We start from the raw sequence: 14,688 nt of genomic DNA, 5'->3' as shown, positions 1-14,688 counted from the left end.
GGAGGAATCTTGAGAAGCTGGGAAAGAGGGACAGAGGCAGTTTGATTTACTTTGTGTTCTTCCTTGTGTTCTTTGTTCTTCCTAGAGCAGTAACTAGCTTAACACAGAAACTAAATTCTATGTTCAAAGATTGGACTTAATACTGTTTTAAACCTGAAATAGTTGTTGATACAAATAACTTTGAATGCCTTATTCCTGCTTGAGATGGAATGGTGAGAAAGAGCCTGTTGGGAAATGTACATCTTTAGAAGATGTGGAGAGAAGTTTTGCATTTAAACTTTTTTTTTTTTCTAAATAAGCAATGTTTATGGTTTTATTTGTCTGTGACATAGTTATCCAAGGATATCTGACAATGGATGTATTAATTAATGCTATTTCCTTTGAACCTTTAAAGAATATATTCTACATTATGTCTTCACCACCCCTGGAAAACCAAACAACATTGTTCCCTCCCCATTCTTGCTTGGAATTAAAGAAATAACCTTGATAGATGAAGGAAAATTAACAGTTGTGGTACCTACCAGCAGAGACAGGAGAAGTGATTTACAAGAGAGAAATGACACAGATTTTTTCTGGGAGTTTTCACAAAAGGATTTACAGGAACACATTTGACTCTTGAACGCAGTTGATTCAGTCCCTTTGTTCCTTGAAAAATTAATATGCAAGACTGCATTTTCCTCAATCTTTCACTACCATCTTCAATGCATAAACTTCATAAGTCACAGCTGACTGAGAGCTTTGTGCTATCCCAAATCATGGTGATGCTGAGAAAAAAAGACTTTAATTAACACAGAGCTTCACTTTCTACTTTTTAAGTGTATGGTACAGCAGGAGAATCACTTTTCATCTGGGTAGGGGAAGGACCAGCTCAGCAAGCCTAATCATAGTTGTCAGCATCATGCCCTTTGAGTTATGGATGGTCTCTGGGCTTCCAGACTGCCTCACAAATGTAAGCTAATTAATGCTAAGTAATATTATTACTGCTTTCCTGCTGGTAACCCAGCAGACTACTTTCCTTCCTTCTTTCTTTCTCTTTCTTTCATGTTTTTCCTATGGCCTGAGCAGGCTGCTCCTGCCTGATGGCTGCATTGCAGAAAAGCACTGGAATTGTGTCCCTTTGCCAAGGCCCTTGCCAGATGTTTATTTACAGTTTCATTGCACTATGAGACCTTGTTTCCCAGATTGTTTGTCCTTAGAGTTGCAGCAGAAGGAGAGTGGTCTGTAGCTCATGGGAGATAGATCAGCCCTCCCTCAAGGAAGAAGTGGCTTATGGCGAAGGGAAAAAAGCCTTCTCTGAAGCTGAAAGGAAATAGAACTGAAATAAACCAAAATGCTGCAGGAAAATAGCTTTGAAAGCAGTTCCCTGCCTTATTTCCTTTAGAAACACATCCTGTTGAACTTCTCAGCTCCCCAAATCTCAGCAGAGATGTAGAAGGATTCATGCAGAGTGAACTCTCTCTACAGACTGCTCCTGTTATCAGATGTTCTTTCAGCTCCTCTGACTCATATATGTGCCGTTGAGCGTGTGAGACCAATTAACGTTACCGTCCTCTTTTTACCTTTTTTATTCCGTTGATTTTTTTTTTCCCTTGAAAACAGAGACAAGCGCATGCTTTTTGCATTTTCTTTCCCTAAATTCTTAATCTCCCTGCCCCTCCTGCAGTGAACCTAATGTCCTCGATGACTCCCCGAGCCTGGCCACTGAGGGCAGCCTCTCTAGGTACAGTGTGAACACTACCTGTCTGTCAGTGTGTGTGCTGGGAAACGAGCTGTTTCCAACCTTCTGTCTCTTCCCCCTCACCTTTTGTCACTCTCTCCATCTCTGTCTCTTGTGGCTCATCAATATTCAGGCCTGCAAGTCAAAGGTGTAGCAACCCACCTTCAGTTTTCAGCTTTGATTGCCAATAACTTTGAGAAGGCTAAGGAGAAGGGGAAAGAAAAAGCTGTAGTGAATGAAGCAGCAGGCTGGCCTTGGGGTTTTCCCCTTGTTTAACAATTGCTTGGAAGGCATGAGAAAGATGATCCAAGAGGCATTAGCTGTATCCTGTTATAAGCATTAGTCTGAAGGCTTATGTAAAATGGAGACATCTGTTTTTTCATTCATCTCACAATGCCGTCACCACAGAAGACTTAATAGCAATCTGAGTTTTTTAACCATTCACTGATAAAACTAATTATGGTAAGTCCTGTGGAATATAGTGTTTTGTGGGTGCTTGACAATAATTCTCATTGATTTTGCAAAGCATTTTCAATTCTCAAATGACACCTTTGAAATCTTGCAGGTGGACACCATAAATCCATATCTAAAATGGCTCTGTTAGTGCTGGAGTTCAGGTCTAGCTGTTCCTCATTACCCACGGACAGGGGAACAAACACAAACGGGTCAGGAGTGAACTTAGAAGGGAAGGCTGCACCTTTAACACCCAGATCCATCATGTTAATCATTCTCCCTGCCCTGCTGCTGTGCTCCTGCCTCTCAACCCATCCTCTTGAGGCTGGAGAGCTGTTGTTAGTCCCAAGAGCATCTCTCTTTCCTCCCAGGAGAACATTGGCAACACGGAGGGTAACTTGCTATTTCATTCCTGCACCAGTGGAAGCTGTGGATATGTTGAGAGGCGTTTGTGTGGATGGTTTCTGTCACATTAGCTTGGGTTTCCATGTTGGTAGTGGCTTTTTGGGAGGGGGACAGGCTGCTGTGTTTGTTTGTTCACTCTCCTGAGCTGACAAAAGGAGAGTTTCTCATCAGTGCTGTCACCACAATGAGCTCATTCCATGCAACATGGTGTCCTTCGTGTGTGTGAGCCCTGCTCTGGCAGACTGGGCTGTGGTGGGTTAGGAAAAGACTTCAGCTTCTTGGCAGAGGCAGGAGTGCTGTTACCTGCTTTTCTGACAAAGTAAGATGGACTGCATGGCCTTTGAGCTAAAGAGGTGAAGAGAAATCATTCAGTCAAAGAACTTCCATGTTGTCCCTTTAGCAGCACTAAAAACTCACCACAGGTTTTGAAGAGGATAAAATGTCTGTATCTGAGCTAAGGCCATAATGACCTGATGCTTGGTTACAGCAGTTTTGGTTTTGAAATGTTTTCATCTTGTTAAGTAGGGGGTAGCCACTCCTAATTACAGTGGTGAGGCTAAGCACTATGAGGCACCTAAGTCAACAAGTGTGTTCAAACACAATATTTCATTCTGAACCCTGAAATGTCATCAGCTGCACAATGGGTTCCTATTAATTCCTGTCACAAAAATCTTCTCTAGGGACCAGGACACTGTCCTCCATCCTGCTCTGTGGTACAGAGATCTAAAGCAAATGGGTGAGCAGATGCACTTGGCAGTCAGTTCTGCTGAGGTTTATTATCCTCTTCAGGGAGCAGGTACTAATGTCTGAAGGACGGGCACCAGGGCTGCAAAGCCTTAAGAAGGAATGAAGACACTGCAAATATGTCTAGAAAGATTAGGTTAGATCTCTGTGAGGAGGAAAAGATGTTCCAACTGCATTGTTAAACGTGAAAACTGGAATCTTCCTCCAAAGGACAGCAGTAATAAAGCAGATGTTGCAAAAGCTTATTTTACTGTGGGGGTTATAGGGCAGTGTTAATTTGTTTTTACATTCAAGAACATTAGTTCTGAATAAAGTAGGCTTGAGTTTTTCTTATGTAACTTTGATTTTGGCACACAATGATAATGTTTTAGGGTCACCTAAATTCATAAGCTGATGTTTAATCATAACTGAGATAAAGAAACAATATTTACTAGGGATTAGACCCTTTTGGAAGGTAGGAGTCTTAAATAAATTAAACAAATTGTGACACATACAGAAATAATAAAGTCTGTTTCCCGTTGTTCTATATCAATTAGACACAGCCTTGGAGAAAAGCAGGGAAGGCAGGAAGGGGAGAAGTGACACTGAAGTGACACTGAAGTGCTCAGCCAGCTTGGGGTGCAGGGCTGAGGAGCATCTTGATCTGTTGTGGTTATAATCTGAGAGGACAGGATATTTTCCCAAATCAGAAAGGGAGAAGGTGAAGCCACTGTAATGGAAATCTGTTGCACAAACACATTTCCCTGTAGTGTTTGTGCCTATCCTAACTTAATGGCTCCTAACAGGAAAAATCAGATTGAATCCACATCGCCAGGGCAATTGCAGCAGCAGATTTAATGCTAACTGGGCTAGGATGTGTCTGGAAATACAATATATTTAACCCATTCTCCACTGCCTTTGTTCACCAACCTTCTCATTCATATGTCTAAGGACACAAAGTGTGTATGCTCTACCATGATGGTGTGGCAAGCATTTACATCTCTTTAATAGACATTGAGACTTGTTGCTTCCTTTGTTTTGTTGGGTTGTTTTTGTTTGGTTTGGTTTTTTGTTTGTTGTTTCGTTGGTTGGTTGGTTTGTTTTTTTTTTTTTTCTTTGCTTGTATGGTTAGGTTTTCTTCTTGAGCATCACTTCTTTTACTTGCCAACCTGACAAAGTTTGTTTTGGCCCCCACTGTGTGTCATTCCTTGTAGAGCTGGCAACATGCATCCATAAACTTGGGTTGGTTTGATCTTTGGCTCACTTCTGCCCTGTATAATGGGAGCAACATTAGTGTGCAAATAAACCCCTGACAGAGATACTCAGAATGACAGAGCATCTTTGTGTTGGGCAGGAAAAAAATCTTGTTTCTTATTTCCAAATAAATGTGGCTTATGTCCTTCAGAAAAACTGTTCTTAGAGATCACAGTGCCATGGGTAGGGGGGGAAATACACAGCTGAAAAAGGACTTGATTTGGGGTTCCTTGGCTCAGAAAAACAGTGTATTCCTGGTCAGGGCTGGTAAACAAGGACAGAGGAAAAGGAGGGAGGGCAGGCTGCACAGAGCCAACCCTCTGCTGCCATGTTCCTTTTCACAGCAACAGGATGGGTAGTTCTGTTTGAGGTGAAAAGAAACCCTCACAAACCCTCATGAAGAGAAAACTTATAGCTGAAAATTCAGTAACTTGTCTGTGGTCTTTAGCATTCTCTTTCTCTCTCTTTCCTTCTTCTAAATGTGGGGATAGAGAGCCCAAAGACAGCCACAGCAGGACTGTGTTGTGCACAGGCAGCTCTGCAAAACTCAGCTGCTCTCAGGTCCACCATTTCCCTGCAACAGGTATCTGCAGTTTTAGCTTGTAAGGTCATCCCAGATTATACCAATTTGTGTAATGATTCAGTACTGGAAGTGAACATCCACCAGCTCACTTAACTAATTTCACTTGTGGCTGAAAATCCCAGATTCCAGCAGGAAGACAAGAAGTCCAGCTTTTTTTTTCCTTGCCTATTGTTTGTCTCCAGTGCATGGGAATAGTTTTTATCTTGTGTATAGCCTCTGTGCCTTCACACAGTCCATGTTTACCTGTTATCTAAGGCCTTTTTCAAGTGTTTTCATATCACATGTGAAGTGAGCTTGTTTCAGATTTTAATTCCTACTTCATTCACATAGTGGTAACCACTGTAAAAACTTCTAGAAACTCAGAAGAATAAGTTCTTATGTAATCCTAGAAATAGAAGATTAACAATATCCACCAAGCAATTTCAAGTAGTCTGGATCACAAATATAAAGACTAATTTAAGTGCAGTCTCTGATTTAATAAGGAATGATGTGATGCTTTTGAAATTACCAGTCATATGTGCTGCAGTCACTGTCTGATTTAAGAACATATTCCTGCTAATAGGAGGTAACTCTAAGGGCTCTGCTTATCCCTAGGCAGGTGTTTGTGTGGATTTTAGGATGCTTGCTGTGTAAAGCATGTCAATATGCTATGGAAAATGTGGGATATATGCTCCAGGGACTGGCAGTTTCATTTGGAAGACCTGTCTAAGGAAGAAAAGGACTCAAATGTATCTTGGTTTTTTTGGCTTTGAGCTTGCTGAAGCTTTTCCTCTTTTTCCAAGGCAGTGCAGCTGTGGTGAGATTGCTGAGGGCAAGCCCGGATTATTAGGCTGTAGTCTGTCAATCAAAAGATAAACATCTTCAGGGTCCCAAAATGTCTCTCTCCTCGAAGTTTCCCACTGTCTCCCCTGGAGAAGCGATAAACACATGGATATGGTTCAGTGCAAAGTCTGGCTTTAGTTTAAATGAAAGGGAGGAAGGAATAAGGCCTTCAGATCAGGTAACCAGACTTTGCCCCATCTTGGTTTGAAAGACCAGTGCCTGCCAGCGGAGGTGGGAACCTCCTTTGGAATGGAAAATATGACCCACTTCCCTCTGAATTATTATAACTTTGAAGTTAAGTGGCTTTCATTCAAAGATATGCTCGCCCAGGGTGCCAAACAAGAGGCAGCAGAAACTCCAAAGTCCACAGCTGCAGCAGCTGCCGTGGGGTGTCCTGGCAGGCAGGAGTGTGGGTTAGAGTGCAGCAAAAGAAGCCCAAGGCATCAGCAGCAGGGCTCCTCCACAGTCACCCTCCAGGCAGGGGGAGGGGGTTGGGGTCCCCATCTTTTCTCCTGAGGCACCCAAAGACATGGCAAGGATCCTTTCCAGTGAGACAGGGCACCAGTAAAGTCCCAGTTCAATGGCTGCTCTCATGAGCAAACGCTCAGCTGGAGTAAGAGAGAACAGGGCAGGGCTGGCAGTGGTGAATTCCCTCCCCAGGCAGCAGCTCCACTGTCCTCCTCCGAAGCTCAGAGAGCCAGGAGCCACCAGATCCTTTTCCCAACCCAGTTCTTGTGGTATCTCTGCCCTTCCAAGAGAAACCTCTCAGTTAGGAGAGTGGCCAGCTGCACCCTTCCCCATGGAAACTTCTCTTGTCTCTCCTAAGTATCAGTTCTTAGTGACAGATGGGACAAAATTCCATGAGAGAAAGAAACAAAAGGAAAAATGCTAAACCCCAACAGCCCCACAGCAGAGCAGGAAAACCCTCCATGTTCTGTTCCACCAAACCTTCTAAGGACAATTGGTAACTTCTGCCAAAGTGAAGACTGAACTGCTCAGAAGACAAAGCCATCCTCCATGTCTTGTCTGACCATGTCCCTAGGTTTGTCTTCTTCCTCCAGCCCTGAACAGTCAGGTGATTAAGCCTTCATTCTCTTGGTGGTACTGACAGACTCCAGGCAGATCCAAGGAAGCATCCAGACAAAAGAATGTTGTTTTCCTTTAGATTAATGCAAGCCAAAGACAAAATGGATTGCAATACTGAATCTTGAACACTTTGCATACCAGCTGTAGCTGGAAGTTGCTTAAATAGGACACATTGCTCAGTGGATGCCAGTCTGGCTTAAAAAAAGCAGCTGCCTGAGTTAAAAGAAGTCTGTCTTAACTATTAGTGACTACTGTAGTCATAAGTCTCTCAGCTAAAGTGTTTTGTGACTGCTAAATATCCAGTGTTTGGAGAAATACAGTGCTTTGATAAAAATGAGGGGAGGCTGGTATTTTTATATTAAGTAGGTTGAATGGTCAGTTGAATGGTAGTATGAGATGGCACATAGCCGAGTTTGTTTTATTGCTAAAGTTTCCTCTACTGCAGGTTTTCAGATATTTTGTGCCAGTATATTAAAAACCAAAAGATGTGTTTATCTATCTATCTATGTATCTATCTATCTATCGATCTAATTTTTGTTTACTTGTCTCTTTTGTTTGTTAGTCACAAAAAGACTTGAGGCTGCAAGTGTTGAGTGTGGGGCCTTGTTCACATAACTCATGCATCCATTATGTGAATGGATCCTTTGTCACTTTGCGTTTGTTTTTTGTTTGTTGACTTAAATTGATATTAAAACCAGATGACAAAATTGTGATGAGGCCGTGGAGTCTTGTTTGGGAAGGAAAAAAACAGCTTTTACAACATTGTCCTTAAATAAAGGAAAAGCAAACAAGAAGGCTTTTGAGCTAGGAAGCTGATGTTCCTGCCTTCACTGATGTGGCAAAGGATGCAGAGAAGTGAGTGCTGCTCAGTGGGATGCATCAATCAATGACTGAAAACTGAAATCTGCAGTTATTTATATTTGGATGCTACCTGTGCGTGGCCAAGTCCTGAATACCATGACTCCACCTCCCACCCTTTCCTAAGCCCCGGAAGCCACAACCCAACAGACATGTCCCCTCCCATCCTTCAAAGATAGTGCTGCTCTTTGAAGTGACTGTGCCATTAGTGGTTGGTCGATCTCTTGTTTATTTATTTACTTTAGTCCCAATTACCAGGACACCCACTAGTTATGCAGCATGCTTCTCTCCTTGGCCTAATGCTGTCAACATCTCACAGGGTGGCGAGTGTGCAGAGCGAGCCAGGACAGCAGAACCTCCTCCTGCAGCAGCCCCTGGGGCGGAAGAGAGGCCTGCGGCAGGTGAGGACACGGGCAGCAGTGAGCAAACCGTCTCTCCTGCTGTGGGGTTTGTTTTGGCTTGTCTTGTACGGGGCTGTTTGGACATGATGTGTGGATGGGATGTGTCACTTCTACCTAATTTTTGCTGTACTAGGGCAGTCCCTTGACTTAGCAGGGACCATAGCACAAATTGTAGGTGTGAAGCCAGGCAAATCCCTGAGAGAGGAGGTGCCCTTTGTTTTCAATTCCTCAGTCTTGTCCTCTGCAGGCTTTTTTCTTATTACTGTGGTCACACAGCCTGCCCTGCATTACATTCAGTGTTGAAACTGAAAAGCCCAGTTCATATGAAGGAAATGTGAGCCATGGAGGCCTTAAAACACATACCTGCTAAAAGTAGAGTGAGGGGCCATCGGAGGTACAGAGAGCAGTGATGTGTCCTCCTTTCAGAGAAGGATCTGTGCAGTGTGTGACCATACACCAGCCTGACTCTCTGTTCCAATGCTCAGCTTCGACGGCCGCTGCTGTCCCGTCAGAAGACTCAAACGGAGCCGCGGAGCCGTCACGGAGCTCGGCTTTCAACCACCAGACGGAGCATCCAGCCAAAGCCTAAACCTTGTGGTAGGGCACTGCTGCATTTCCAGAGCCACCACTCCTCACTGGAAAGCAGAAAATGCTGTGGTTTGAGATTAAAGCAATAGTAGCTTATGTTATATATATATATGTTCGTAGCTTATATTAAAGTGAAGTCCCAGGAGCTTTATATTTTTTCCTGTCAGAAATCGACCCCTTCAAAACACTTTGATGGTTTCTCCAGAGGTTTTCACAGTTAAACAGGACATGGGCAATGAATTATCTTGTTTCCAAGAGTTATAGAGAATTTAGGGGATGGGTTTCCTCTAGTCAGGGTGCCTCATCCAAAACCTCCAGATGTGCAAGTCTGGAAGATGCTATTGAGAGTAGTAGAAAGAAGGACGTGTCCCATCATAGGCTTAGCAGAGTGAAGTCCCAGGAGCTTTATATTTTTTCCTGTCAGAAATCGACCCCTTCAAAACACTTTGATGGTTTCTCCAGAGGTTTTCACAGTTAAACAGGACATGGGCAATGAATTATCTTGTTTCCAAGAGTTATAGAGAATTTAGGGGATGGGTTTCCTCTAGTCAGGGTGCCTCATCCAAAACCTCCAGATGTGCAAGTCTGGAAGATGCTGTTGAGAGTAGTAGAAAGAAGGACGTGTTCCATCATAGGCTTAGCAGTACAGAGCTCTAAGGAGTGTATGTGGAAATGAATGTAGAACTGTTCCAGTCTGTGCTCTATGTTTCCAGGAGTCAGCACTGCCAAGCTGAGCAGGTGGCTGTATTCTTTACCATCTGAAGTGAGCACTGAGCTTTGGAGGAAACATCTCCAATAGCAAAGTTACTTGTGAACTTGCTGGGTTTCAGCAGGAGTGTGCTGGGGCAACACCACTGCGGGAGATGTTTGAAACAAAAAAGTTAACAAAAAATAATTAAAAGCAGGAATGGGAATATCAGCTTGACTGTGAAGTTTTTAGTCTAGCTGTCTTTACTCCGTGCTCTTCTGTTATTCCTGGCTAGTGGACTTAGTCTGCAGGAATGAGGGGTTATCTGTTGCACTTTTTTTTCCTCAATTTTCAGCAAAACCTTGGGCAATTCTCCTATCTTTTTTGCATGCCAGTTCTTCTTTTACATTTGAGAGTATCACATGGCAATTCAACTTAGTGTATTTTTCTGGAATGAAAATATTTTATGGGTGGTATTTTTCTCACCAAGCCATGACAAGGATAGGCATGCTGGCAGAGTCCTGCTGTGGCTGCAGTGGAAACCCAGGATAAAAGACTTTTAGATTAGATGCCAATCAGACAAATCCTGTCTCAGCTGTAAAACCCCCAGGGATCCCCTCTCTCCTTTTCTGTGTATTTCTTCCCAAACCTAACCCCGAGTTTCCCGGGCTTCGTGCCCTGCAGCGGAGCAGAAGCGCTCGGTGACGTTCACGGAGGCGCAGCCCGAGGCAGCCCCGGGGAGCGCCGCGGAGCCGCCGGCACAGCAGCCGGGCTGCAGCCGCAGCAGCCCCCAGGCCGCCGGCCAGCAGGAGCCCCTCGGCAAACCTGTGCTGACGTCCTCGCCTGCCATCGTCGTGGCTGATCTGCACAGCCAGGTAACGTGACACTGCTGGCTCTGTGCCCGTGTCCCTCCCGGCATGGGGCTGCAGTACAGCGCTGTGATGAAAGCTGGCAGGAGGGTAAAGACAGCAAACTCTGCTGTCAAGCCCCTGCTTCTGTAAAGCCATTCCCCTCCAGCTCTATGCAACAAGTCTTAATTTGAAAATACATTTTCTGCATCTTCCTCTTTTGAAAATACATCTTCTCTTTCCATCTTCCCATCACATACAGTGTCCTTGTGCACCTCATCACCAAGGCAAGCTGTCCTCAGCAGGTTTGCACAGCTTGCTCCCTGAGAGGTGTCCCCTTAAGGAAGGAATCCATCAAAGCCTCTGGACTGTTTAGGCATCACATTGCAAAAGAAATTGCTTGTCCAGCAGTTTTCTGTGTTGGTCCCCACTGAGGATGGTGCAGGGACAATCCCAGTCATCCCTTCAACACATCAGTGACACTGAGATCACTTTTATATGCCCAGATATCCAGTGTCCTTTGAGGTTATGTTCTTTGCCATGCACAAATTAATGATCTCTGTCTTCAGAATCAGAGAATGAATCACAGAATGGTTTGGACTCATTCCACCCCCTTCCACTATCCCAGGTTGCTCCAAGCCCATCCATCCTGGCCTTGAACACTCCTAGGGATGGGACAGCCACAGCTTCCCTACGAAACCTTTTCCAGTGGCTCACTATCCTCAGTATAAAGGATTTTTCCTAATATCTCGTGTAAACCTACTCTCCATTTGAAGCCATATGCTAAAAAAGATGAAATGAGGAAGTGTTAATAACTCAAATCAGATAACCTTTCCGATCTTTGATGTAAATGCAAAAATATATTGTTAGGTATAATTTTAAGGGATTTATAATCTGCAAGTGCCTGCTTCTTTATGGTAGAAAATACTTTACAGACCTTCCTTTCCTTTTTTCCCCCCTGTCCCTCCTGCTTTCTCTGAGCCTGACCACCAGCTGTCCTCAACTGCAGAGCGAGGCACTCTCTGCCGAGGAGCAGAAGGAGGAGGAGGAGGGCTCGGAACCCCGGGCAGCCACGGCGCAGGGCACGCCGCCCCCGCAGCTCTCCGACACCGAGGACTACGCGGGCCTGGAGACCACGAGCCTGCTGCAGCACGGGGACACTGTCCTGCACATCAGCGAGGACACGGGCACGGAGAACCCTCTGCTGGCCACGCGCTTCAGCTTCGCGCACGTGGAGCTCGGCGAGACCGACGTGGACCTGGATGAATCCCATGTTTAACTCCCGGGGAAGTGCAGGAGCGGGAGGAGGAAGGAAGGGTTTACCTTTCCTTAGAGGTCCCTGCTAAATAGTAACTAATTAAAACAAGAGCACTTTATTATCCTAGAGCAGGAAATAGCTATCAGCCGGTTGCTATAGGCCGGCGAATTTCTATTTGTGAGATCTCTTTTCAGTTCAGGGCAGGACCACAGGAACCAAGAACTGGTACAGAATTCTCAGGAGAAGGGTGTGTAGGCAAACGTGCTCCAGAGAGCCCTGATCTGGCAGCCATGCACTGTGCTCAGCAGCCTCTCTGGCTATGGGCTGTTGGACTGTGGGAGACAGAGAAGTCTCTTCTGAGACTGTGCCTGAGATTTATTTTTGTAGTGTTTTTGAGAGGAGGGCTACACAGTAGCTGAATGCAAGGCTCCTGCACCCTGAAAACAGTGACAGAAAGTACCAATCCAAAGCTTGATTTTCTCAAGCCTGGGACCATTGTTTCTAACATGCAGAGCAACAATATGCACCATTAGATTTTTTTTTTTGGCACTGCAGACTTTAGTTGAGTTTACTTTTGTCTGTTAGTTCCATTCCACTCTGTAAAATATTGCCCTTGTGCTACAAAAATATTTGCTCTGTAAAACTAAATACAGTATATAGCCTAAGCAGGAATGCATGTGCTGTCCACAGACACAGATGGGCAGGGGCTGAGTGGTCTGCAAGTGGTATAAATAACCCACACTGTCCTGCTTTAGTGTACTGAGCTATTCATCTCCAGAGTTTAAAAAAATACTCCAAGAAACTGCATCTGGAATGCTTGGACCTTCTGGCCCCAAGCAACTGCTCCCCTGATGCTGTTGGATGTACGTAGAGGGATTTAAAGTAAATATTTATATATGGTATTTTCATGTTACTATATATATATATAGATATATATGTACATTTTAAACAAAAGATGGATATTGCAGGGCAGAAACTTGATGAAAGAATCTATTTTTGGCATGCTGAGATTGTATTTTAAAAGGTTCCATTTTATGTATGTAGCGTTCATGGCTGCAAGTACTGAATGTATGTAACCTTTATGGAAGGTGGAGATCCCTGGGGGGGGATCAGCTGAAGTCACAGCTGAGTTAAAGGGTTTTTCTGCAGCATCATGGAATTACACTGAAATGTGAATTTAGCCATTAGCTGCTGACAGGCAAACTGCAAAATAGCTGTGAAACAAACCATGAAATCATCAGCAATGCCCAAAGAGACCCTTGGGAATCATACACTGCCTTTTCTGGCTCATGTTAGACTAAGTGGAGTTTATAATCATGTCATTGTTGTGCAGAGGAAAGCGTTTTGGATCATCCTGAGAGTATCTAAACTGTGCTCATTACCACTTTGGCTCCTGAGGGCCTGCAGTTTGGGCACACAATCACAAACCAGCCTTACCCAGGAGGGAAATGGTGTCCTTCTAGCCATCTCCAAAGAAAGGACCTGCAGCTCTCCTCACGGGCTCTCAATGGCTGTGGAAGCACTGCTCTGCCAAGCCAGCTCCTTGCTGCTGTAGTGCAGCCCAGAGGTTTTTTTTCCTGGGGCTGGGACCATTAACCACACACCTGGCAGCAGGTTTCAGCCTGGGAAGCCCATGGACCTCAGGCTGCGCTGCCTGGCATTTGCCAGATGCTCACATTGGACAGGAGCTCTGCACACCAGTCTGGGCAGGGAAATCACTCACATTAAACCTCTGAAGAGAGCAAAAGCCATTTTTGTCCCAGGTGCTGAGCATGCTCTGCTACCACCCCGTTGGTGAGAGAATCTCAGCATGTCTTGGGAACAGCAGGGCTGAAAAACCAACTATTTTCATAGTGCACCACCTCAATCCCCCACGTACATGGGGCTATATAATGTACAGGTGGTGTTCTAATGCAGCTCCAAGGGGTTCTTGGTCTTGAAGGAGAGGTGACAATGTCCCAGCAGATGTCCTGGATAACAAACTGTTTCCTCTGCTGATCAAAACATGCTGTACTGCTTTTATCTCCTTAGTGCACTGGAGCCTGTGCCAGCTACCTGTAGGATGCTGCTTTAGATTAGCTCCCAGCTCAGAGGTCACTCCAAGAATTGCTGAACTCCAGATGCTGAGTTTTATTATTAACACTGACGCACAAATGAGAAAAAACCCCACTGCTTCACTTTCAAGTCCCAAGGTAGGCTTGGTCACTGGCAGTCTGGGGGGAGGAAAGCTTCAGACATGAGCTGAGTAAATGGCTGGGACACAACACACACAGCATTCAGGGTGCACTTTAGAGTGACCTTTTCTGCAGAAAAGGAGGAAGCATCTTCCTTAGTGAAAAGTAGAGGCCTTTCCACAGCACTCTGCTCTAGAGATGACAAAATAACTGTGATTTACTTCATTTCATTCCATGTATATAACTTTCAAGTTTCCACTGTCACAGGTGAATCCACAGTAGTAAGCCATAGCAAGGACTAAAACGCCTCTTTTTAATGTCTACCCTCCTAGAAATCAATGCAACTTATAAAGTATGTAATCTGCAATTTAGTGTTGTCCAGGTGGCTGTGCAGCTGGCTTTGCTTTTGTGGGACGATCGTTCAGAGGTGGCACAGACAGGCCAGCCCCTCAGCCTGCCCTCCCACATGTTTTACTGCCGCACCAGTTGCATTTAATGCCGTCATTTAATGATGAGTGCCATACCAAGTACTTTAGCTGGTTTGTGCTGTCCTCCCGCGTGGCCGTACCATTTATTTATTATTATTATTATTTCTGCTGTGAAGGCACCCGATGCTGCTTTATGTACATAGTGTTGGCCGCGTGTCGTGCTCGGCAATGTCCGGCTCTGCCTGTCCTGTCCACGTGTCAGTCGGTCCCGTTGCCTCAGCATTTTACGCAAACGTTGTCCCGAGGATTAAATACAAAGGAACGACGGCAAAGGACAGAGTTCTGTGTGTGAGCCTCTTGCGTAACGCGGTGTGTGCCCGGCGCTCTGAAGGGTTTCCATGC

The 14,688-nt window shown here is 44.8% G+C and overlaps 1 protein-coding gene across 17 annotated transcripts in view; it reads left to right on the top strand.

Moving 5' to 3' along the window:
- Positions 1–14,618, top strand: part of UNC80 (unc-80 homolog, NALCN channel complex subunit) — a 131,877-nt gene extending 117,259 nt beyond the window's left edge. For 9 of the 17 annotated variants that reach the window (XM_039728781.1, XM_039728780.1, XM_039728770.1 and 6 more), the window contains 5 exons: positions 1,664–1,720; positions 8,221–8,302; positions 8,788–8,899; positions 10,263–10,453; positions 11,436–14,618. In XM_039728781.1, the coding sequence (XP_039584715.1) occupies positions 1,664–1,720; positions 8,221–8,302; positions 8,788–8,899; positions 10,263–10,453; positions 11,436–11,705 (712 nt within the window). In that variant the 3' untranslated portion in view covers positions 11,706–14,618. The remainder of the gene's footprint in view (positions 1–1,663; positions 1,721–8,220; positions 8,303–8,787; positions 8,900–10,262; positions 10,454–11,435) is intronic. The other 8 variants (XM_039728775.1, XM_039728778.1, XM_039728777.1 and 5 more) reach the window with 3 other exon arrangements.
- The last annotated feature ends 70 nt before the right edge of the window (positions 14,619–14,688 follow it).

Source organism: Passer montanus, unplaced genomic scaffold (genome assembly GCF_014805655.1).
Source record: "Passer montanus isolate IOZ18808 unplaced genomic scaffold, ASM1480565v1 scaffold66, whole genome shotgun sequence".
NCBI lineage: Eukaryota > Metazoa > Chordata > Aves > Passeriformes > Passeridae > Passer > Passer montanus.
The sequence above is the reverse complement of the archived record's forward strand: the minus strand, read 5'-3'. Positions and strand labels throughout refer to the sequence as shown.